This window comes from Pan troglodytes, chromosome 17 (genome assembly GCF_028858775.2).
Source record: "Pan troglodytes isolate AG18354 chromosome 17, NHGRI_mPanTro3-v2.0_pri, whole genome shotgun sequence".
NCBI classification, from domain to species: Eukaryota; Metazoa; Chordata; class Mammalia; order Primates; family Hominidae; genus Pan; species Pan troglodytes.
The window spans coordinates 73625503-73651750 of record NC_072415.2 but is presented as its reverse complement, the minus strand read 5'-3'; the positions used below and the strand labels follow the sequence as shown (position 1 = coordinate 73651750).

Sequence of the window (26248 nt, the reverse complement as noted above, 5' to 3'; positions counted from 1 at the left end):
CAAGAGAACAAACCAGTGAAGGATCCACTCAGTAGCTGACAATTGGAGAAAAGTTAGGGAGTTTCAAGAGCTGTACCGTGCAAAGCCACCAGGGTGGGGCTGCCCAAGGCCATGGGAGCCCGCCTCTTGTATCGGCATGACCTGGATGTGAGACATGGAGCTGAAGGAGATCATTTCAGAGCTTTAAGATTTGACAACCTCGCTGGATTTCAGACTTGCATGGGACCTGCAGCCCCTTTGTTTTGGCCAATGTCTCTCATTGGGAACAGGTGTACTTACCCAATGCCCGTACCCCCACTATATCTTGGAAGGAAATAACTTGTTTTTTATTTTACTGGCTCATAAGTAGAAGGGACTTGCCTTGTCTTAGATGAGACTTTGGACTTGGACTACTGGGTTAATGCTGAAATGAATAAAGACTTTGGGGGACTGTTGGAAAGGCAAGATTATGAGGACATGAGATTTGGGAAGGGCAGGGGTGGAATAATACAGTTTAGCTGTGTCCCCACCCAAAATCTCATCCTGAATTATAATTCCCATAATCCACATAATCCCCATGTGTCAAGGGAGAGACCAGGTGGAGATAATTGAATCATGGGGGCAGCTTCCCCCATGCTGTTCTCGTGATAGTGAGTGAGTTCTCATAAGTTTTTATGGTTTATATGTGTTTGGCAAGTTCCTCCTTCTTTCATTCTCCTTCCTGTCACCTTGTGAAGAAGGTGTCTTGCTTCCCCTTTGCCTTCCACCATGATTGTTAAGTTTCCTAAGGCCTCGCCATCCATGCTGACCCGTGAGTCAATTAAACCCCTTTCCTTTTTAAATTACCCAATGTCAGGCAGTTCTTTATAGCAGTGTGAAAATGGACTAATACAGTTAATTAGTACCAATAATGGGGTATGGAATTTATGGTGGTTATGCTAATCAAATATTAAAAATTTGCATATGAGGTAGTATTGTTATAGTTGTAAAGTTTTCCTTTTGTATTGCTAATTACTTTGGGCTTCTGTTTCTCTTTTTTTTTTTTTTTTTTTTGAGATGGAGTCTCGCTCTGTCCCCCAGGCTGGAGTGCAGTGGCACTATCTCGGCTCACTGCAGGCTCCGCCTCCTGGGTTCACACCATTCTCCTGCCTCAGCCTCCCAAGTAGCTGTGACTACAGGCGCCCGCCACCTCGCCTGGCTAATTTTTTATATTTTTAGTAGAGACGGGGTTTCACCATGTTAGCCAGGATGGTCTCGATCTCCTGACCTCGTGATCCGCCCACCTCAGCCTCCCAAAGTGCTGGGATTACAGGCGTGAGCCACCGCGCCTGGCCAAGGGCTTCTGTTTCTCATTGTTTAAATGAAGGATTGAATAGATGAGTTCTAACGTTACTTCCAGCATTCTATTGGTCAATTCCTTCCTTTAAGAAACCTTTTAGCAGGGTATATACTTCTTCATAGGATAAGTAAATGAGAGCACCACAAAAAAGTAAACTTTTAATACTTAAAAAAAATTATGGTACATTTGAGACAGGAAGACAACAGCTGTATGAGTGAGCTTGGAGGCAGATTCTGCAGCTCCAGATGAGCCTAGAGATGACTGCAGACCTGGGGACAGCTTGACTACAAACTCCTGAGAGACCTGGAGCCGTAGGCACCCACCTAAGCTCTGGGAGATTCTTGACCCCCAGGAAATGTGAGATCAGAAATGTTTATCATTTTTAGCTGCTATATTTTGGGGTATTTTAAATGCACCAATAGATAACTAATATAAAAACTACATTTTCCCATTTTAATTAATTTAAATGAATGTAGCCACATATGGCTGGTGGCTACCCTATTGAACAGCACAGGTTTAAAAATCATGCTTGCTTTCTTTTACCTCTTTCTATTCAGATATTCAGAGTCTCAAAAAAGGTAAAATAATATAGTTTCAACTGTATGTCCCTATGGGTCCACCATATCTATGCTGAGGGGTCAGGTCACCTCTATACTTCTAGTGAAAAAGTTGTTGGAATTCCCCCAAGACTTTTTTGTTTTTTTGAGACACAGTCTCACTCTGTCACCCAGGCTTGAGTTTAGTGGCGTGATCTCAGCTCACTGAAACCTCTGCTGCTCGGGTTCAAGCGATTCTCCTGTCTCAACCTCCCAAGTAGCTGGGATTATAGGCACTTGCCACTGCACCCGGCTAATTTGTTTTTTTGTTTGTTGTGTTTTGTTTTTGTTTTTGTTTTTTGTGTTTTTAGTAGAGACAGGGTTTCACCACCTTGGCCAGGCTGGTCTTGAACTCCTGACCTCGTCATCCACCCACCTCAGCCTCCCAAAGTGCTGGGATTACAGGTGTGAGCTACCTTGCCTGGCCTCCCCCAAGACTTCTTTAGGCAGTAGGTATGAAATAGAAACTTCAAAAGAATGAAGAAACACCAAATGTAAATATGTGGATAAATATAAAAGATATTTTGCTCAATTTTAAAATATGAGTGACTAATTGAAGCAAAAGGAATAGAAAGGTATTACAGGGGCTATAAGAAATGTAGAAATAAAATCAATGAATACCATAGCACAAAGGATGAGAGGGTGAAATGGAAGTACACTGTGGTAAGGTTGTCACGTTAAAAATTAAGTTGAATAATATTGTTTGAAGGTAGCCCTTAATAAGTTAAATATCAATATTATAACCTGTAAAGCAGCTATGAGTAGGCCAAGTGTGGAGATGAAATAGAATACTAAAATAGTCAGAAGGAAGTCAGGAAAAGAAGAAGAGGGGAGCAATGAACAGATGAGACAAGAAAAAATAAACGGCAATATGGTAAATTCAAGCCCAAGCTCAGTGATAATTACCATAAATGTTGTTGGACACTCTACTGGAAAGACAGAAACTGGCAGACTGCATTACAAAGCAAGTATCCAATGTAATGGAGCCTGGCTCCGCTTTTGATGGTTGACTGCTGACAGCATCAAACCCCACCTTCTCTCTCTCCCTCCGATCCGCATGTGCTTGGGAAGAAAGCCCTGAGGCTCCTCCCTTGGTACCTGCGGGTAGTTCAAACCAAGCAAGCCCTGACCATTACAGAAACCCTCACCCCAGCCCCAGCCCCAGCCCCTAACCACAATAAAAGCCAAAGCCAGTTGACCCTCCTGACTCTCTCAAGCCTGCTTGGGAATCTTCTCTGCTCTCTCCAGAAAGCCTCATTACATGAGTAATAAATCTCTTCATACTCTCCTGGTGCATGTGTAGCATCATCAGCCACAACATTCAACCAATTTTAGGTGGGTGAGGGGATCTATCCTGTCTTCACGATGTGACTATAGCATCCAAATATATGATGTCTATGTGAAAATTCACTTTAAATGCAATGGCATCTTTAAGATAAAAATCAAACATGCAAAAAGAAAATACCATGCCAACACTAACATATGAAATCTTAAGTAGTTACATTCATATCAGACAAATTAAATTTCAGGACAAGGACTATTATCAGGGATAGTGTAGTATCAAGATAATGATAGACATAGCTTAGTAGAAAAACGAAGAATTCAGATATAGCCTGTATATTTACAAGTCACAAAGTGTCCAAGGTAATTAATTCATTAGAATAAGGAGTCTTTTCAACAAATGACCCTTAAACAATTGAATATCTGCATAGAAAACAGTTAATACCAACACTTACTTCACAAAAATTAACTCAAAATAACTCATAGGCCTGAATATGAAAGTTAAAACTATAAAACCTCTAGAAAAAAAGGATAAAAGTCTTAGCAAAATTAAAATTGGCAAATATTTCTTAAGACAGAGAAAAGTAGAAAACATAAAATAAAGTTAAAGAATTAAACTTCACGGAAATTTAAAACCACTCTTCAAAAACATTATCAAGATGCAATCTATGGATCTCACACAGGCCTTGTATTTAGAATACATTAAAAAACAATTACAAGTCAGTAAGAAAATCAGCAAAGTAATTTTAAAATGGGAAAAGATTTAAACAGACATTTCACAAAATAAGATATGCATATGGCCAATAAGCATAAGAAAAGATGCTCCACATAATTGGTCCTAAATGAAATGCAAAAATTAAAACCACAATGAGATGCTATTTAAATTATAGCAAGTAGAATGGCTATAATAAAGAAGACTGACCATACTAAATATTAGAGAGGACACAGAGCTGCTGGACTGCTCGTGCATTGCTGATAGGAATATAAAATGATAGAACTTCTTTGGAGAACACTTTGGCAGTTTCTTACAAATCAAAGCTTACACTTATCATATGACCCAGCAATTTCACTGTAAGTATCTACCCAAAAGAAATGAAAACATGTGCCCACACAAAACTTATGCCCACAAATTTTCATAGTAGTTATTCATAATAGCCAAACACTGGCAACAACATAAATGCCCATCGATGAATAAACAAAATATGCTTTTCCATATAATGACATACTGCTTGTCAATAGAAAGTAACAATCTACTGACATCCCCAAAACATTGATGAATGTCAAAAACATATCACTGAGCAAAAGAAGTCAAACACAAAGAGCTACATAGTATATCATTCCCTTTGTATAAAACCTGAAAATTGGCTAGGTGTGATGGCTTGTAGCTGTAATCCCAGCACTTTGGGAGGCTGAGGCAGGAGGATTGCTTGAGCCCAAGAATTTGAGGTTACAGTGAGCTATGATCACACCACTGAGCTTCAAGCTGGGTGACAGAATAAGATGCTGTCTCTATATACCTAATGCTAGATGATGAGTTAGTGGGTGCAGCTGGTGTTTTCATTCCTGTATTCATTTGTCAAAACTCATCAAATCCTAGGCTTTAATGGGTACATTTTATGTTACATAAATCATATCTTAACAAAGTAGATTATTAATTTTTTTACATACTCCTGAATTTTTCCTTACAGAAAAATACCAAATAATACAGGTAGTCTCCCTTTCAGAAAGTGGAGCTTAAACCCTCCCCTAAGAAGGTGGGCTGGACTTCATGACTTGCTTTCAAATAATATATAGTATGGAAAGGAAAAACTAGAAACTTTACATTGGAAAAACCTGGCAAACTCTACCTTAACCAAGTGATCAAGGTTAACACCCCAGTGATGTCATGTAGATATCGGGGACCCCCTCATATGATGAAATAAAAAGGCATTTCACCTCTGTGATATCCTTTCCAAAAACCCATACCCCTTCTCTAATCATGAGAAAATAAATCAGACAAGCCCAAAATACAAAATACCTGCCCAGTACCCCTCAAAACTGCCAAGGTCATGAAAAACAAGGAAAGCATGAGAAATTGTCATTGATCCAGGGACCGGAAGAGACCAAGACATTACAACTAAATGCATAGTTATTATACTCTGTACGGTATATTACAACAGAAAAAGAATATTGATTTTTTAAAATGGTAAAATTTAAATAAAGTCTGGAGCTTAGCTAATAGTAATTTTACTAGTTTTTTATTACTGCATAACGAATTACAACAAATTTATTAGCTCACACCTGCATAGCTGTGTGCATTTATTAGTTCATCAGATGTCTGGGCACAGCATGATGGAGTTCTCTGTTCAGTGTCTTACGAAGCTGAAATTAGGGTATCAACCAGGCTGTGCTCCTTTCTGGAGGCTCTGAAGAAGAATACACTGCCAAGCTTATCTGAGTTGCTCCCCATATTCATTTTTTTGCTGTTGCAGGAATGAGCTCCCCATTTCCTGGTTGGCTGTCAGCACGGCCTCTCTTAGCAGCTAGAGGCTGCTCTGAGTCTTGCCATTGGAACCCTTATCTTCAAAGTTAGCAGGAGAATGTCACTCTTGTCAAAACCCTCTCAGGTTTTGCATCTCCCTGACTTCCCTGACTCTCACCTCTTGACCAAGATTTAAAGGGCTCATAGGATTGGGTCAGGTCCACTCTAATAATTTCTCCATCTTAAGGTCAACTGATTGGGACCTTAATTACTTCTCCAAAATACCTTCACAGCAACAACCACGGGATCATTTGATGGAATAACTAGTAGAAGGTGTGCATAGATCAAGGGCCTTGACTCTTAAGGGCCATCTTAGCATTCTGCTTGCCACAGTGATGTGCCAATGTTGGTTTATTCTTGATAAATGCACTACAATAATTAGCAGAAACTGAAACTGAGTGACTGGCATATGAAAACTCACTCTACTATCTTTGCAACTTTTCTGCAAATCTAAAATGACTCCAAATAAAAATTTACGTAAAGAACATTCTCTTTTAAAACCTAGTTAAATACATCATCTCTTTCCTGCTGGGACACAAACTGATAGAATTACTGCATTCAATTACTATAAACATTTATAGAGGAAGGAGGAGGATGACAATGAAAAGGAGAAGGAAAAAGAAGCAGCAGCTAACATTACTGAGAATTTTTAAGTGCCAGCCATTTTCTTAAGCACTTCGTATAGACAATCTTATTTAATCTCAAAAACAACCCTACAAGGCGTTACTTTATTGGGTGATCTCCCCATTTTACAGATGAAGAAATTATGATAGAGACGGTTATATGGCGTGCTCAAAGTCACATTATTAAGTGGTGGTGGAGCTAGAAATCAAATTCAGGTAATCCGATTCCAGAGTCCTCATTTGTAAGCATTTCCCCATCGGACCTCTCATGCATATTCCACATGTTCCACAACACCAGCCACTCTGTCTTTCCTCAGAAGCTGATCACTTCCAAAGAATGTAACATGGGCAGTAGTTTATATTTGACCCAAATACTTCTGTAAATGTGATTATCACCATAGAAGCCAACACAACATTGCCCTAAATTGTTTTACAAAAAAGAATGCTCAGAGCTCACTCTGATGTTTCTGTTTATTAATAAATGCATTCTTATCCAAAGAATTTGATCAATTACAATAATGTGCCCACTGAAATATTACCAATCTACCTTGAAGCAGATGTGAATTATACAATTCATAAACCATCTCTCAGATGTAAACAAGAAGCAAGAGATTCATTTGAAAACTATTACCAAAGAAGGCCGGGCACGATGGCTCAAGCCTGTAATCCCAGCACTTTGTGAGTCCAAGGCAGGTGGATCACGAGGTGAAGAGATCGAGACCATCCTTGCCAACATGGTGAAACCCCATATCTACTAAAAATACAAAAAAATTAGCTGGGCGTGGTGGTGTGCGCCTGTAGTCGCAGCTACTCAGGAGGCTGAGGCAGGAGAATCACTTGAACCCGGGAGGCTGAGGTTGCAGTGAGCCGAGATTGTGCCACTGCACTCCAGCCTAGCGACAGAGTGAGAATCTATCTCCAAAAAAAAAAAAGGAAAGAAAACTATTACCAAAGTTGAAAAAAAATTTTAAGGTTTAACTCTCAGATTTACTTTTCTTATTCTCCCTGTAATAGATGGTTTTCTATCTAGGCAAACTATAAGGCAAAATTTATATTCTCTAAAAATATGCTAGCTGTGCCATTGGCACCCACCCCCCCACTCCCCGTATGTAAAACAAGTGGAAATCTTTTCAGTCAATTCCCCAAAATAACTAGGACTCCAGCCATCCCTTAGAAACAGATTCCAACCTGGCTGCTATTAATAAGTTTTCATCTAAAGATGCTGTGTATTCCCCAGTCTTCTTCAGGTACCCAGAATTGAAGCCCAGCTTTAACTAGCTTAACCAACTACAGACATTTGCTGGCTGGTAGAACTGTGAAACAGAGTGGATCAGGTTTTCTGTGTGTGTGTGTGCGGGCGCATGTATGTGTGTGTCAGTGGGTGGCGAAGATGAGATTCATCCCTTGGCACTGTTTCTCAGTATTGGTCTCATCTTCTTCTACTGTATAAGGGAAAGCTTCCTGCACCATGAGAAGAACAGTATATGACTTCAGGAAATACGTAGATAACTTTATGCCATCTAGTAACCCCAAGGAAAGAGGGCTTCAGTCCCATCATGTTTATATGAAGTCCAAGGCCACATTCTTATCCCTCAGACAGACTACTGTGGCTGAACAGGGACAGTGATTGGCCAGGACTGAGCCATGTGACCAGTCGAGGTCCTTTAGAACTGATTAACAACCTTGCCAGATTAGAGCCAAGTGGCACCAAAAGAGGGTTTAAACAGCTGTTGCTCTGCTGTTTGCCAGATAGGATACTGCTCAACTATATCACCTGACTGTTTCCTGATATCCTCCTTTTACCACTTATGGACATGCCCAGCTCCATCGTGGACACTTGTAAACCCAAAGAAAGACACCTTGAATATTTGGTCAAGGGAGTGTGGAATGAAGGGGCTTCATATCTGTAGCTGGTGGGGGAAGCACTGATGAAGGCCCTGAACTGTACCTGTGGTTAGTAATACTCCTGCTGTATCTGTTTACCTGTTGGCCCATCCTTACTGCATTTTCATTCACTGCACTTGCTAAAGGCTTATTACTCACAACTCAGATGAATCACCTCCACTGCTTCATTCCTGCCCTTTTTAATAGACTGAGAAGGGGGTGGCCATCTAACTGGTCAGAAGCAGAAGAGCTGGTTTGGCCTTTTCATCCTAAGCCCGAGGTGTCTTGTTGCAATATTCAGGGGTTTTATGAATGTAGGGCACTTAAAGACTCTTTGTTCCAGCTTTGAGCCTCATTCTCCAGTTCTTGAGCATCAGAGGTGTCATTCAACAAAATGCCCATGAAAATTAGTACTTCCCCACTTTTTAAATTCCCTTAAAACATTTTGTATTGAAGCATTTTATTATTTTAACTCCTTTTTGTTTAAATGTCCTCTTTTGAATATCATTTTAAACACACAATCTTTTTTTACTTTTTTATTTTATATCTCTATATACAACCTGATGTTTTGATATACATGTACATAGTGAAACGGTTGCTCTAGTGAAGTAAATTAACATATATCCATCATCTCACATGGTTATCCTTTTTGTATGTGTGGCAAGAGCACCTAAAATCTACTATTTTCACAAAAATCTTATATATAATACATTATTATTAACCATCATCCTTGTCTTGTACGTTAGAGCTCTAGACTCGTTCATCCTACATATCTTCAACTTTGGATCCTTTGACCTATATCTCTCTATTTTTTCTCCCTCTCCCTGCATCTCCCCAATCCCTGATAGTTACCATTTTATTCTCTTTTTCTATGTATTTGACTTTTTTATATTACACATTCAAGTGAGATCATTCAGTACTTTTCTTTTTGTGTATTACTTTTCACTTAGCATAATGTCCTCCAGCTTCATCCATAACAGCTTCATCCATAACTTCTGGGTGTAGCCATGGCAAGGGTAAACTGATATGGCACACTGGTGGGCATGTCTTATGGAGAGGTGCTTCCAACTCTTCCCTGTTTTAGCTAGTCCTCAATTTGTCTGATGTCTGAACCCCACTGCCAGAGTTAAGTCTTGCCCGCTGAGTCATGTCCAGCCTCCTACCTCAGAAGTATGAAGCATAACTGGTGTTACAAACACCATCTTCAGAACAGTGATTAACCTTCAATATTGAGGAATAGAAAAAGTATAGAATTGGGTTTAGCTGTATATGTAACATTTCCTGTCTTTGAAAACAGAAATTGAAACAAATATGCAAAATGTAATTATCCGTTGAATCTGCTGATTATATTGTTTTCTATTTGTTTCTGTTTGCCTGAAATATTTATAGCTAAAAATAATTTTTAATTGTTACCAGGCAGAAGAAAATGTTTTAAATAAACAGCATATAAAAATATTCCAAAAATAATATTCAAGGAGCTGATGTTGTGAAATGTCAAAAGGAACTGAGAAGAGCAATTTTCATTATGCTAAAATACTGTAAATAACATATGTGCATTAATTAGGGATTAGGCAGGAAAAAAGGACTCACCAGGTATTGCAACAGAATGAATTTAACATGAGGAATTCATAAACAGGTGTTAGGGAACCCTGAAGCAACAAAACAAAGTAACTGTAGACAAGAATGACCACTCTAACAGTGAGGGAACAAACTGTAATGTTGGGAATATCAGAGCCTAGAAATTTGGTAGAGAATCTCTATGGATCTGGAACTCAGATTTTGGAGGAAAGGGCACCACATAGTTAATGCTGATGTATCTAAAAGGTCATAATAAGGTTAGGAGGTTAGGAGGACTAAAACCAAAACTACACTTTCAGGAGAGAAAAACCCTTGCTGGAATGAGGTTAGAGATAGAGTTAGGAACAGGAAGAAAACAGACAGAATATAGCTGGGCATAGTGGCTCATGCCTGTAATCCTAGCACTTTGGAAGGCCGAGGTGGGCAGATCACTTGAGCCCAGAAGTTTGAGAGCAGCCTGGGTGACACAGTGAGACCTCATCTCTACAATAAGTACAAAAATTAGCCAGGCATGGTGGCACACACTTGTAGTCCCAGCTTCTTAAGAGGCTGAGGCAGGAGGATCACTTAAGCCTGGGAGGTTGAGGCTGCAGTGAGCCAAGTTCATGCCACTGCACTCCAGCCTGGGCAACAGAACAAGACCCTGTCTCAAAAAAAAAAAAAAAGAAAGAAAAAGGAAAGAAAGTCTCTCCTCCTACCTTACAGTATCCCTCTACTGCCCTCTGAGATTTTAAAAAGGGTACTCAGTTGGAACATGAAAAACAAGAACTGATGGCTTCAAGTTAGTTTTATTATTCAAAATAGTTTGGGAACTTCTTGGGGATTTTCTTAGAGCCATAGCTTAGAATTTGTACTATCCTCAGTGGAAAAAACTGAAGAATTTCATTTTCTGAAAATCAACAGTGATAACTCACAGTCATTTTAGGATAAAAAATTGAATGATATAAACTAGAAAATAATGTTCACATGTTCTCTTAAAAAAGGTAAATTTAAAAATTTTGCCATCTTAAAAACCCTTTCAAAGAAGAGATGGAGATATAAAAAAATCGAACAAACTGATTACCAAAAAAATACATTACAAAAATGAACAATGGCCACATGTGTGCATACAATCTTTGCTTTAAAATCAGTGCATTGTTGGAAAGTTCTATAATATTAATTATAAGTCTTTAGAATAAAAAATGTCAGAAAAGCCTGGGGAAAAACCAACAAATAGGAAGTTTACAAAATATAGGTACAATTTTAGATGAAATTATCTGGAAGGCGATTTTCCAAATTAATGCCAATGTAAACTGAATACTCAAAATTGTCAGAAGTTAAATAGAATTTTAAATGGGCTCAACAAAACAAATATACATATTAATGAGCCAAAGAGAATATATGATCATTTATTTAGATGCACAATAGGCATTTTTAAAAAATCAATTCCCATTAATGTTAAAAAACACATGTATCATGAGTTCATGGATACTTTCAGAACTTAAGAAAACATTTATATACTCAGCCTGACAGCCAACATACTTTTTTAATTTAACGGGGAAATATGAGAGGCAGTAACATCAATTCAGAATATAGACAAGAACGCCCTCTATCTTTACTACTATTTACCATATTATTAGAGGTATTAGCCATGCATTTAAAGAAGAGGAAGAAAGTAGAGCCTTAGAATTAGAAAGGAAGAGGTAAAAATCAATTTGAAAATTATGTATGCTCTATTTGATATAGTGTGATAATAATTAAATATCTGGAAAACACAAAATAATTGATGAAAACACTACACAAGCAATAAAATAATTTTATAAGACAATAGCTTATAAAACTACAATTACAACAATTAATAACCTTTATATATACAAACAAAAAATTGGAAAATGAAATGTAATTCATGATAGCAAAAAAAAAAATACCTAGGCATAAGCTTAATAAGAAAAATTCTTGTATTTATTGTCAACTGATTTTTAATAAAGATACAAAGACAATTCAATGCAGAAAGAATCATCTTTTTGAGAAATGGTCCTGTGAGTGTGAAGAGACCACCTCTGGATTGGGAGAAAATATTTGCAAGTCATATATCTAATTAAAGGTTAGAAGAAACTATCATCAGAGCCTACAGACAGACAGCCTACAGAATGGGAGAAAATTTTTGCAATCTATCGATCTGACAAAGGTCTAATATCCACAGCCTACACGGAACTTAAACAACTTTACAAGAAAAAAAAACCCATTAAAAAGTGGGCAAAGGACATGAACAGACACTTCTCAAAAGAAGACATACAGGTGGCCAACAAACATGAAAGAAAGCTCAACATCACTGATCATTAGAGAAACGCAAATCAAAACCACAATGAGATACCACCTCATGCCAGTCAGAATGGCTCTTATTTAGAAGTCAAAAACCAACAGATGCTGGTAAAGTTGTGGAGAAAAAGGAACACTTTTACACTGTTGGAGGGAGTGTAAATTAGTTTAACCATTGTGGAAGACAGTGTGGCGATTCCTCAAAGACCTAGAGGCAGAAATACCATTTGACGCTGCAATCCCATTACTGGGTATATACCCAAAGGAATATAAATCATTCCATTATAAAGATACATGAACATGTATGTTCATTGCTGCACTATTCACAATAGCAAAGACATGAAATCCACCTAAATATCCATCAATGATAAACTGGATAAAGAAAATGTGGTACATATACACCATAGAATACTATGCAGCCATTAAAAGGAACAAGATCATGTCCTTTGCAGGGATGTGGATGTATCTGGAAGCTGTTATCCTCAGCAAACTAATGCAGGAACAGAAAACCAAATACCACATGTTCTCACTTCTAACAGGAAGAAAGAATAGCTAATGGATGCTGGGCTCAGTGTCTAGGTTATAGGATGGTCTGTGCAGTAAACCACCATGGCACATGCTTTACCTATGTAACAAACCTGCACATCCTGCACATGTATCCCTGAACTTAAAATAAAAGTTTAAGAAAAAAAGGTTAATATCCAAAATATAACAAACAATAACAAGAAAACAAAAAACCTAATTTTAAAAATGGGCAAGGAACGTGTATAGACATTTCTCAAAAGAAGACATACAAAATGGCCAACAGAGACAGTAAAAAATGCTCAACATGACTAATCACTAGGGAAATATTCTCAGATTTGATACCAAAAGCCTGAACCTTAGAAGATATTAATGGGCTGGGTGCAGTGGCTCACGCCTGCTATCCCAGCACTTTGGGAGGCCGAGGTGGGCGGATCATGAGGTCAGGAGATCGAGACCATCCTGGCCAACATGGTGAAACCCCGTCTATGCTAAAAAAAAAATACAAAAATACAAAAATTATCTGGGCTTGGTGGCACGTGCCTGTAATCCCAGCTACTTGGGAGGCTGAGGCAGGAGAATCACTTGAACCAAGGACTCAGAGGTTACAGTGAGCCAAGGTCGCGCCACTGTACTCCAGCCTGGCAACAGAGATTGACTCATCACAAAAAAAAAAAGAAAAAAAAGAAATATTAATGATAAGCTGAACTCCAATCACCCTATGAAAGATCCCACAAAACTATTGAGATACTAATTCACATTCACTAGGATAGCAAAAATCTAAAAAGACTAGAATAAGTATAGCTAAGATGTAGAGAATTGGAACCCTCATGCATTGCTGTGGTATTGTAATATGGTACAGCTGATTTGGAAAACAATTTAGTATTTCCTCAAAACGATAAACACAAAGGTACTAGTAATACATGACCCAGCAATTCCACTCCTAGGTATATACCCAAAAGAAATGAAGATATATATCCACACAAAAACTTGTTCCACACAAAATGTTCATAGTAACATTCATAAGAGCCAAAAAGTCAAATACAAATGTTTGTTAACTAATTAATGAATAAACAAAGTCTAACGTACCCATACAATGGAATGTTACTTAGCCAAAAATGGAATGAAGTATTGATTCATGCTACAAATTGAATGTAACTTAAAATTGTTAGGCAAAGTGAAAGAATCATGTTTCAAAAGGCCACATGTTATATGATGCCATTTATATGAAATGTCCAGAATGGGCAAGTTCACAGAGACAGACAATAGAATATTAAGTTCTGTGAGTTGGGGAAGAGAGGAATGGGGAGTGATTGTTAATGAGTATAGGATTTCTTTTGGGGTGTTATAAATGTTCTAAAATTAGACAGTGGAGGTGTCTACACAACTCTGTGAATACACTAAAACCAATGAATTGTACTTTAAATATGCAGATTTTATGGTATTAAATTATATCTTTTAAAAATTATTATATATGTTCTAAAAAGACTAATAACAAAATTAAAAGAAACCATAGACTATGAGGAAATGTCCACGTATCATATATTTGATAAATTAAGGGCTTGTAAGCCAGAGATTATTAAGAACTCTTTTAACTCAATAAAATGAGAAGACAAGACAGACAACCCAAATTAAAAATGAGCAAATGATTTGTATACATTTCACCAAACAAAGTCAAACAAATGGCCAATAAGCTCATAAAAAAAGCTCAACCTAATTAGATATTATGGAAATGCAAATTAAAACCACCATGAGATGCCACTTTGTACCTACAAAAATGGCTATAATCATAAAGACACAATCCTGGATGTTGGTGAGGATTGGAAGACACTAGTTTTAAACATTCCTGGTGGGAATATAAAGTGTCACGTTGGAAAACAGTTTGACTGTTTCTTACAAAGCTAACTACTGATTTGACATATGGCCCAGCAATTTCTCGCCTAGGAATCTCCCCAACAGAAATGAAAACATATGTGAACACAAAGATCTTTATTTACATGTTCAGAGCAACATTATTCCTAACAGCCAAGAAGTGGGAACAATCCAAATGTCCCTCAACTGGTGAACCCAGAAATAAAATAGGTCTTTTCCATGCAATGGAATAGTATTCGGCAATAAAAAAAATAAGTATCAATACATACTACAACAGATGAACCTCAAGAACATCATGCTAAGCGCAAGACGCCAGACACAAAATACTACCTGTATTATGATTCCATTTATATAAGATGTAGAAAGAAAAACTTATAAAGACAGAAGACAACTCAGTGGTGCCTAGGATTGGGAATATTAACAGACATGAGGAAACTTCTTAGGGTCCTGGAAATATTCTAAAACTGGATTGTGGCAATGCATAACTCTAGAAATTTACTAAAAGTCAATGAATCATAAAATTACAGTGTGTACATTTTACGGCATGTAAATTGTAGTTTGACAAAGCTGTTAAAAATAAGCCAGTTATGTGATCTTGTTAAAAACTGGAGGAAAAAAATGAAACAAGCCAATAATTAAGAGCATTAGGTATAGATTCAGAGCTTTCCAAAAAGCATCTTCAGAAAATATCATTTGGTAATACTCCTACCTCACTCAAAAAAAAAAAAAAAAACCAGAAAAATGTAAATGGAGAAAAAAAGGGAAACTTTTCTAAAAGTCCAAATATTTACCTTACAAAGTCTAAAAAGGTGATAGAGGAGGAATACTGATCAACTACATCATTTATCTTCTCAAATACCACATTTATTACACAATATCAAAATGCTTATGCATCTAACAACGGATAATGTTAGAATGGAAGATGAAAATACGGGCATCCTCTCCATCTGGTATATTGTTTTATTTTGTCCTGGCATTTGAGTTTTAATTTATGTTTTGCTACTGTATTCCCAAATTCTCTTTCCTATGTGTGATTTGCCACAATATCTGTTGGGGAATAGTAACATGAGCTGAGTAAACTATTGTTTTATTTTACTTGCGTATTATAACATGTCAAAATACTAGAATTAGAGAGACGCCCCAAAATTACTAGTTCGTACTCTTTACTGGAGAGACTTTCTCTCCTTTCGTGTGCACAAAACTACAAGATACCAATTTACTTTCAAAGGAAACCAAAGGGAGATTATCAATGAGGTTTGGTTTGACTCACCTTACGCATGGCACAAAGAAAAGGACATTTCACTTTCGAGGATGGTTATAAACACACACATTATTGGAGTCATTAAATCATTGATTTGATGGCCAAGACTGGAAATGCAAGTGAGACAACATTTAAAAGAATGGACGATTTTCATAATCATATGAGTAACACTGGTAGTTGTTTTTTGCTAAAGGCAGCAATGCCATGGCAACGATCATCTTAAGGAGAAGAAAATCTGCCGAAGAAGAGGATGCTGTTGGATTCATTGTGCCTGATGAAGAACAGGAAGGGATGATTGCAGTGAACATTTTCATGACCTGGGGCGGATGTGACAGTAAAGCCTATGCCGGTGGCAGCTGCAGCCTCGGTGCCTTCCTCAGTTACTGCCACAAAGGAACTGTGCAGGAACGTCTGGGCGTACAACCCGGAGCCTGACGACATTCCCGAGTAGTCGGCTTTGTGCTCACTGAAGGCATCGCCCATCCCCATGGCAGCCAGGACCGCCTCTAGATCGTAACTGTCCTCCACCTCAAACCGGGGCAAGTGCAGATTCACCCTTCTTTCTTCCATATGCCCTGGACTAGTCCACTCTACCAATTTCTCAGGACTTATTTTATCTATTATCTATTTTCAAAAAAAGAAGAGTAGAATGGTATGATTATCAATAAAAATCTAAAACAGTGTAACACTGATTTGTGTCAGTCAGAAGTTATTAATTTTAGTAATATTAAAAGTAGAAATTTTATTTCACTAGATTGTTGTCTTTATACTGCAGGCGGTTGTCTTATATTTCTCTGTTTAAATTATCTGTGTTTATGTGGAAATCCAATAGCATTGAATACATTTTTAAAGATTACAAATAAGTCATTTCTTATTTTATCAACCTAGTATATATTTCATTTTAACTATCTCTCCTAGTCTTTGAATGCATATATATTTACATAGTTGCAATCACAGTGAATGTCCATTTTATTTGATAAAAAGTAAACTTTTTCACAATATTGCATATCTCTCCTATCTTCAAACAGCTAGATAATATTCTTATGAAGTTGATAAATTTTTCCCAATATTTAGCTATTCATTCACTTTACAAACATTTAGTCTGTATCAGGCATTGTGATAGATTTAATAGTTACTAAGGATACAAAATAATCATTACGATGAATTTCAAACTGGGCATTCCAGTGTATTTAATACCGAAATAACTGATTTGACTCAGAAAGGCAACATTTTTCTTCTGCATTATTTCTTTAGAGTAATTCCCACAACTGGGGTTTTTGAATCAGAAATACTCTTAAAGCTCTCAGACATATTGCTATTTTGCTGTCTCAAAATATTTTCCAACTTAAAATGCTACTAGCAATATTTCACAGAAGTAGCACAGCATCTGGTAGTATAAGACGATAGCAGTTATCATTTGAGTGCTTTCTATGTCCTAGACCCCTTCTAGGCTACGTTTCTCTAATCATTCCAACACTGCTGCACGTTAACCACCATGGAGCCCTCTTCAGAGATGGGAAAGTATTGAAGTTCAAGGAAGTTAAGAAGCTTCAAGGGTCAGAAAGCCACTAGAGAAACAGGGATTTGAAACAAAACTCTCCTCATTTTCAAAATACAGGACACTAGCCACAATTTATTTATTTATTTATTTATTTATTTATTTATTTATTTATTTAATTTTGAGACAGAGTCTCGCTCTGTCGCCCAGGCTGGAGTGCAGTGGCGCTATCTCGGCTCACTGCAAGCTCCACCTCCCAGGTTCACGCCATTCTCCTGTCTCAGCCTCCCGAGTAACTGGGACTACAGGCGCCCACAACCACGCCAGGCTAATTTTTTGTATTTTTAGTAGAGACGGGGTTTCACCGTGTTAGCCAGGATGGTCTCGATCTCCTGACCTCGTGATCCGCCCGCCTCAGCCTCCCAAAGTGCTGGGATTACAGGCGTGAGCCACCACGCCCCGCCTTCACATAATTTTTTTAACCACAGAATGGATGAGACTAAATCAATGGTGTAAGGGTGTAAGAAAGAAATTCAAAAGCTCCAAAAGCCTACTGAACAGTGTGCAGAACTGGTTGTATATATGCATATGTGATTTCTTTTTTCCAGGAAAGGGGTCCGTAGATACCAACCATTTCTCAGAATGGTGGGTGATCGTTAGGACTCCCATATAATTTTAAATGTTCATTTTAGTTCATCCCAAACATTCTAGGATTAGTTGTTCTCAATAAACCTGACCCATACTATTTAATGCTCCCCAGTAGACATCCATCTGTAGCTGCTGGAGAGTGAGAAACACTTTCTATTTGACACTGCTGGCCACCAGCTCCTACTCAGAAGCCCTGAGACAAAAAGCCTTAGGAAATGAAAGAAAGAATAAGGAGGTGTAAGCGTTTACCTTCTCCAGGCCATCGATGTCGTTGGGCAGAAGCACAAACATGCTTAGGTCGTTGTTTTTATATGGAATCCCTAGAATTTTGGCCTGCAAGTCCTCCAGGAAAGTGAAGCTAAAGGAATGACTCTGTGTCATCATCTGTACAGATTTACTTGTGCTCTGCAACAAATTAACAGAACACACAATATCAAAGGACATAAGACCAAAGGCATTAAGGCAACCAAGTTAGTTCATCAAAATAATTAGCTCAATCTAAAATAAAACCCAATATCAGAGTCTCAGAATGAGCATCTACTATCTACCAGTATGCATTTGCTCAAATATGACTTTAGATTTTTTTGGGGGGGGTTGGGGGATGGAGTCTCACTCTGTCACCAGGCTGGAGTGCAGTGGCATGATCTTGGCTCACTGCAACCTCTGCCTCCCGGGTTCAAGCAATTGTCCTGCCTCAGCCTCCCAAGTAGCTGGGACTACTGGCGTGCACCACCACACCCAGCTAATTTTTATATTTTTAGTAGATACGGGGTTTCACCATGTTGGCAAGGATAGTCTCGATCCCTTGATCTCACTATCCACCCACCTTGGCCTCCCAAAGTGCTGGGATTACAGGTGTCAGCCACCACGCCCAGCCATGACTTTAGACTTTACATTCCATGTGTAAGCACATCACGAAAATAAACTAAGGGCCATACCTTATTCATCCAAAATTTCTCTTCCTTAGTATTTTCTTTCTTAAACTCCCTGTCCCATTGCCCTTTAAAATAAACCGTGTTCACCAGCACCAGCTTGGTAGAGCTACTAATAGAGCCATCTGGGAACAAGTCCTTGATTTTTTCTGCAAATGAAGAAACAGAAAAAGGTTGACCCGTCTTCCAAATGACAAGTAATATGTATGACAAATATGATGCAGATGGACTTGACTGATCATTAAAAACCCAGCCAGGTCAGCACCTGAGGGCCTTGCTGACAAAGGGTTTGCTGGCAGAATCGACGGGGAGGTTCTCATTTTGCCCATCGCCTATTTATCCCACTGGATAAATTGAGGTTCATGGTTAAGAGTCCGGACTCTGGGGTCAGATGCCTCTGTTAGCATCCGGTTTGCCTCTTATCAGCTGAGGAATCTTGGGCAAGTTATTTAAACTCTCTGTGCCTCAGTTTCCACATCTGTAAAATAGGAATAAAATCTGCCTCATAGGGTTGTTGAAAGGAGCAAATGATTTAACACATGTAAAGCTATTAGAATACCATCTCACACATAATAAGCACTCTGTGTTAGCTATTATGCTTACCATTCAATATAGTTACCACCTGAGATTAAGGGATTACTTATTATATTGGAGAAGGAGTTGATATTTTTGTCTCTGAGTTCAACCCATCCCACAATAAATTCTAAAAAATACTGTTCAACTTTTTGAAAGATCCTATTTTTTCTGCTTCTTTTATTTCCTTTCTTCAGACCAAGCATGAGGGGGAAAAAAAACACATTCTGAATAACAAAGTTCTCTCTGATAATTGGTATAAAAATGGAATCTGAAACTCTAACACTAAAGTATCAGCTATTGCTCCCCAAGGTGAATTTCCACATTAACATTTCTCTGTGAATTTCTCATACCAGGAGATGAGAAAGGAATAATGGGATAAGAAACTTGTCAAATCCTCTGCTGTGGGGAGGGCTGTAGGTTGTCATTATCCCTGCACTATGCTTAAGTGAAGATGAAGACTAGGTGGCCCCAGCTGTGGATGGGAATGACAAGTCTTGATGGGAGAGCTGCATGTTTCTCATTTAACACAGACAGAGAAAAACTCAGGAAGAAAGGCTCTGATATAAAGGAAAGAATGTAAACCCAAGACAGGCATCATCCTATTTTCAGGACCCCCAAGCTATTGTGATCCATGGCTATGTGTAAACAATTCTCCAGCAAGCGTTTCCGTGTATTTGGCTTCATGCAGTCCCCTCACTGGCTCCCCTTGGCCGCTCCACATTTGCTGAAATTGCTCCACCATCTGCAGTGCCCTCCCTACCTCCTAGGCCCGGGCTTGCCCTTCCAACCCTGCAAAACCTATCTCAAGTCCCTTCCCAAAGCTTGTGCACTGCATGGCACCCCACGCAGTGACAAGTCCAGGGCTTCATTCACAGCAGGTTTTCAAGAAGTGTTTTTTGTTTGTTTGTTTGTTTCTTTGTTTTTGTTTTTTTGCAATGAATGACCCACCCATACTCTACCATTTGTTTCACTTTCAACCCAGGAATTAATCTTCTTTCGACTTTCATCGGCTGCATTTACAAAATCAACAGGTTCCAGAGATGCATGATAATATTTTTCAACATAATCTAAGTATTTCTTTAGGAGAAACAAGGAAGGAATAAAAAGAGGTTAAAAACTCAATTTATCAATTGCCAACATCTCTAAATAAATATATGTATACATTAGGATGACTAATACAGTAAGAGAAATTTTAAGGCCCTGGGCATCTCACATTGAGTTCCTGCATGCACATTTTTATGCAGCTATTCTGGGGATGAGGCAAAAATCAGGTTCAGATTGCCAGGACTAAAAAGAAACTCCCTGCAGTTCTGAGTATCTGTAGATCAAGATGGAAAAGCACCGCAGGGATGTGGCCAGAGCCAGGCAGCACGACTTCAGGACCCATAGTCCTACCAGGGCCATTTGGCCATTCCAGAATACCACTCACAGATATGGTAGGCATGGCAAACTTACTTGAAGGAAGAGGTATGTTTTTTCTCCAAACAGCCTGTTGGTTATGTTCAGTTCATAATCATTAGTGAGTTTGCTTATTTCAGTCAAAAACTTTTGGAATTGTTGATGTACTGCTTCTGTGTTCTCAATCTTGAAAATTAAAACAAAATCTCAACAGGTTATCTTGGCAAAAGCAAGCCCAGATTCTCCCCTAAGAGGATGCAGCTGCTGGGTCTCTCCCTCCATTTGTCAGCCTCAAGGGTGATTCCTGTGTTTGATGTGGCCCCTGGATATCAGGTAGCCTTTACCCAAGTCATATGATAATGTCAGTTATGACCAATCTCAGCTCCAGAGAGAAGCCTTCTCTGCCAGCCCAACACCACAGATCTTGCATTTATAACTCAAGTTGTGGGTTTTTTGGTCTCAAATAAAAGTGCTCACTAAATGTTCAATAAGCTTGTTTCTAGCTCCCCACAAGATTCTAAGCATCTAAGGAAAGTAAGTGATTTCTCCGGACGATTCTTATCTATTGAAGTTTGGACATTTTTCCAGATAGTGAATAAGAAGAGTGACTCCTAATGGTATGAGCCACTACACATTGGGCTGAAGTGAGATTTATTCTTGTCTCCAGGGGAAAAAAAAATTTCTGAATATTTCATGTAGGACCCATCAGCTTTCTGATTGAAGTTTTCATATTCTATGTTACCTTAACGACATATCTAGAATGTCATTATTTCAACATATAAATACAATAAATATTAATTACATATTAATATATAAGATACATATTTCAGCAAAAATAATATATTAAAATTAATATTTTGTATTCCTTTCTCATACTAAGTTCTTAAAATATAATATGCATTTTATACCTATAGCGCATCTGGATTCAAACTAGATGTATTGCAAGTGTTCAATAGCCACTTGAGTAGCTACTATACTGGATAGCTTGGGACTGGATAAACTCTCACCCAGGCAAATTAGGAGGCTTGCATTAAAAAGGCCATTTTTGCATTGTTTGTAGAAGGAAGGAAGGAAGGAAAGAAAAAAGGAAGGAAGGAGGGAAGGAAGGAAGGAAGGAAGGAAGGCCGGCCCCATCAACAGAATAAATGAGGAAATAGCTATAAAAATGAATCAAATAGAGCTATAAGTATCCCCTTAAAATAGATGAATCTTATAAACATGATGCTAAGCCAAAAATAATCAAGTTCCAAAGAAGAATGACAAAAATATATGGTATGTAATGAAATAATAAATACGTGGGAATAATGAACACCTAATCCACAATAGTGGGACTTCCTCTCTGAGGAGAGGATGGGGGTGTGCTCAAGGAAGGTGTTATACATCAGCCTAAGGGGTATCAGCTGATTTGGTAATAGTTTATTTTGTACACTTAAAGGAGGGGTTAAAGTGTGTTTATTGCATTTTTCCTTATACCTTTTGTACATATGTCTTGAGATTTTATCAGCATTTTTTAAAAGCAAGATTCAAAATACTCTGAATTTACATAATAATCAAATGGGTACATGCCAAGCCAGTCTCTAGGCAAACTATTAAATGAGGAGATTGGAGTAGATGACCTCTAAGATGTATTCCAGTGCTAATATCCTTTCAGTCAGTAGTTCTATTCTCTTCATACCCCTGTGGCTCCCAGGAAAATTCTGGGGAATGGGCAAAACTGCTAGACAGCATGTATGTGTAAGCTTTGCCTTACACAAAGCTGAAATTCAGTTCCCACCCCAGTCATCTAGCGCTTCACATAGGAGTAGGGCAGCTATCCAAAAGAATGAGCTGTTTTCTAATTTGCACAAAGGTTCTACATGGGCTATCATGGCTGAGAAAGAATGTGCTCTGAAGACAACTGCACTTCTCAGTTGAGGGAACATTGCAGTGGCCATATGACCCAACTTGGTTGCGCAAACCCTGAAAGGAAGCCTGACCCTCCACAGGTGCAACTGAGCCACCCACACGACCTAGCCTTTTGGGGTTGTGAAATGAGCAGCTCCTATTGCTGGGTGATCTGAGCCATGGTTTTATGAGGGTCTGGAATTGCACTATGACTACTGTCAGAGCAGCTGTGCCCTTCCTGAGAGTGCTAACATCTGATCCTAGCCCCGACCTAATGGGCTTATTCCTTTCCCATATTTGAGTAGACTCTCCTTTGGATGGCGAATACAGGAACACTGGAGCTGGAAAAGACCTCAGGAAGTCATTGGGCCTGTAATAATTTTTTAAATACAACATCAGCACGGGGTTAAAAATATGAGTGGAGTTTAGCAATAATATCACCTACTCTACTACCACCACCACCACTGGCTCAGTTGCCAGATGCCCCTACCGGGCACTTTACAGAGGCTGAAAGAAGATAAATAACTTGCCCAAAGTAGCATCGCTCTTAAGTGACTGAGCCAGGACTTGGACCTAAGTCTGTTTAACTCCAAAACCCATCCACTCTGCTATGGGAACTTTTCTGTCTATTAGCCTTTACCAGTTCTATCATAGAGGTATTGTCCGTTACACCTAAGGTCTCTTCTCAATATTAAGGGGTTATTATTATTGTATAATCCTTACAACAATATTTGTCTACAGTGATTATTACTGCTTAATAGTAAAGCAACAATATTGCTTTCATGCCTTTCTCAGTCCTTTTCCCCAGAGACCCCACACCTAAAATGCAACTCTGCTGAAGTTTGTAAAACACATCTCCCCACCTCTTTTCCTTCAGCCTTTATTCTTACCACCTCTTTTTCTTCAGCCTTTATTCTTGAGCTCTTCGTGTCTTTTTCAGAGTGAAACACCTGGAAGAGATAGAAAATATTACTGTGGTGCTCAGAGAAGAGAAAACCTCACACAGAATCAGTCAGGGGAGAGTGGACGCTTCTGAAAGAAACCTCGGTGGTATATGAGGTGACATTCTCTCCTTGCAAAATCAGAAAAAGGTCTGCGTTTACCTCTGATTTTTCGTGTGTGTGTGTGTGTGTGTGTGTGTGTGCGTGTGTGATGGAGTTTTGCTCTTTTGGCCAGGTTGGAGTGAAGTGGCATGATCTTGGCTCACTGAAACCTCTGTTCCTGGATTCAAGCGATTCTTCTGCCTCAGCCTTCCGAGTAGCTGGGATTATAAGCACCTGCCACCACACCCAGCTAAGCTCATGCCTGTAATCCCAGCACTTTGGGAGGCCAAGGCGTGTGGATCACCTGAGGTCAGGAGTTCAAGACTAGCCTGGCCAACATGGTGAATCCCCTTCTTTACTAAAAATACCTCTAATTTTTTTCTAAGGAACTCGTATTGGCTTATGTGTTCCTGTGTTCATCTTGGATGTGTCATTTTTACCCTTGTGGGGATTATGTCACTTTTTCCATAAGTACTTCTCATGCTCTGTCTTAATTATGAGTGCAATGGCTTTGGACAAGGTTACGCAACCAGTCTCTACTCAAAAAAATTTCAAGCATCTGGGAGCAGGTGGGGAGATGGTATTTGGAAAGGGAAGAGGGCTTTCCTGATAGACCTGAAATTGCTCCTTGTCTTGAAAGTCTCTGTTTCCTGGTCCACAGGTCAAGAAGAGCGTATTTTTAAGATAATGCAAGAGGGCTGACAAACCCCCCCAAATGAATTTGTGCATAGGAAACAAGGAAGCCCCCTGACTGCGCCCAACCTCCTCCAACTGGGAAGCGGTGGCTCCTCGGGTCCCCAGGAGGAGCATGCCAATTGCAGTCAAGATGCCCACAGGGGAAAAGAAGATGTTGCCATCATTTGTTTTCTTCAGCTCTTTGAAAAGATCAAACCCAAGTCGAGTGCTGACGGCGCCAAGTGAATCCATGATGATTTTAGCGAGACCTAGAATAGCAAGAACAACAATCAAAACTGAACATTTGAATTACTCTGTGTCAGGGGAATCCTTCCTGCTTCTATTCCTCTTCTTGCATCGATCCGGAATACAGGGATTTCCACCCTTTTGGTGAAAGGTCGCTGCTGCCTGCTTCTCACGTCCTCTCTTGGCCTTCTCTTGCCAGGAGACATCCATCAATCTACTGGAGTCTTCCGTCATCCGGTGGTGCTCAATTCTTATTTCCCCGGGGAGCAGGGTTAATGTTTTAATGGCTTTATTCTCTTGCTCTCTGTCTGAACCTGCCTGTCTCTGCCTCTCCACAGCCTCCTCTTCATGGAAGCTTCCCGAGGTAGACCCAGCCCTTGTCCAGGCAACACCAGTTTGTCCAGATGTGGGGCCCGTGATAAGGCAGGGGGGTAGGCACAAGAATCTCCACAGGCCTCAAGTTCAAGCAGTGCTCTCAGATCCAACCTTAGCAATAATAAAGCCGAGACTTGAATCCTTATCTGATACTATTTCTCAATTGATTCAAAATTCAGCCCAGAGAGTGACAGGATTGATTAAATCTCTTAAACCCCTTTCCCTAACTGCATACAAACTTGACTCTGGGCTGAATTTTTCTGAAGCAGAAACCACATATCTCTGGTCATGAATTATTAGGTGGAGATGAAAGGGTTTTCTTTTTTATACTTTTCTATATTGTTTTAGGCTTGTACATGAGCTTGCATTACTTTTGTCATTTCACAAAAATAATTTTTAAAGAGCAATTAATATTTGCCAAAAATAAATAGGTAGAACTGTTTTTATGTTTGCTTCATTACCAACTACTTTATAACTAGTAAGTAAAGGCTTTAGGAGGAATCCTAAAACAAGAATAAGATTAATGAAAAATAAAGTTTTTTAAAGCCCACATACGTTGGGGCCTTTTGCCCTCAAGGGCTCATCCCTGCTAAGGCATCCCACATCTGATATCAAAGCTTCCATTTCCACCTCAGGTTTTCTTGCAGAGATCCTTTACAGGTTAACTCAGAAATAAAATGGATTAATTTACTGTCAAAGAAGATACATTGTCATGGCCATGTAGGAACTGAATTAAATAAAACTACCTCCAGAAAGTCTATGCAAAATAAAAGTAATTCTTTCAAACAACAAACATCATTGTTCTCAAAATACAGAGGTCTTAAATTGGAGCCAAAATAAGAACTTACCTCGGGTTTTGGAGAGACGGTGGTGGCTGGGCAACGAACTAGGAAGCATAAGTCAATTAAGTAGCTGGGATCCTTAATTTATAGTTCTCCACATCTGCTTCAGCAGTGGTTTTCCACCTTGCGTGCACCTTAAAATCTCCTTGGAACTTTAAAAAAAACCTATGCCCAAGCCCCACCCCAGACCAACTGAGTCAGCATCTCTCGAGTGGAAACCAGGCATCAGAATTTTTATCACCCCAGGTGATTACAATGTACAGCCAGCGCTGGGAACCAAAGGTGTATAGCCTGATGAAGACAAACATTAAATGCATACTTTACTTACCATAGATGGACAGAGCTGTGTCCTGACAAGTCATTCTCTGTAACAGAGT

General features: G+C 38.9%; 1 protein-coding gene across 2 annotated transcripts; it reads right to left on the bottom strand.

The window, feature by feature from the left end:
* Positions 1-14631: 14631 nt before the first annotated feature.
* Positions 14632-24666, bottom strand: SERPINB13 (serpin family B member 13). 2 transcript variants are annotated; one of them, XM_024350922.3, is made up of 7 exons: positions 24496-24666; positions 23554-23640; positions 20864-20992; positions 20368-20485; positions 18839-18981; positions 18150-18305; positions 14632-16378 (listed from the first exon to the last, which is right to left on the bottom strand). In XM_024350922.3, exons 1-7 carry the CDS (start codon positions 24658-24660, stop codon positions 15974-15976), a joined length of 1203 nt encoding a protein of 400 aa, XP_024206690.1. In that variant the 5' UTR covers positions 24661-24666; the 3' UTR covers positions 14632-15973. The 2 variants fall into 2 exon arrangements, with proteins under 2 accessions (XP_024206690.1, XP_024206691.1); XM_024350923.3 differs by lacking the exons at positions 20368-20485; positions 20864-20992; positions 23554-23640; positions 24496-24666 and adding an exon at positions 19098-19305.
* Positions 24667-26248: the final 1582 nt, after the last annotated feature.

Excerpts from the sequence above, each read along its gene's own strand:
- SERPINB13 (XM_024350922.3), bottom strand. The coding sequence starts at position 24,660 with ATGGATTCACTTGGCGCCGTCAGCACTCGACTTGGGTTTGATCTTTTC. Across the intron at positions 23,641-24,495 it reads CCGCTTCCCAGTTGGAGGAG|GTGTTTCACTCTGAAAAAGA; the intron begins GTTGGGCGCAGT and ends TATCTCTTCCAG. Across the intron at positions 18,306-18,838 it reads AGAAATTTTGGATGAATAAG|AGCACAAGTAAATCTGTACA; the intron begins GTATGGCCCTTA and ends AATTTGTTGCAG.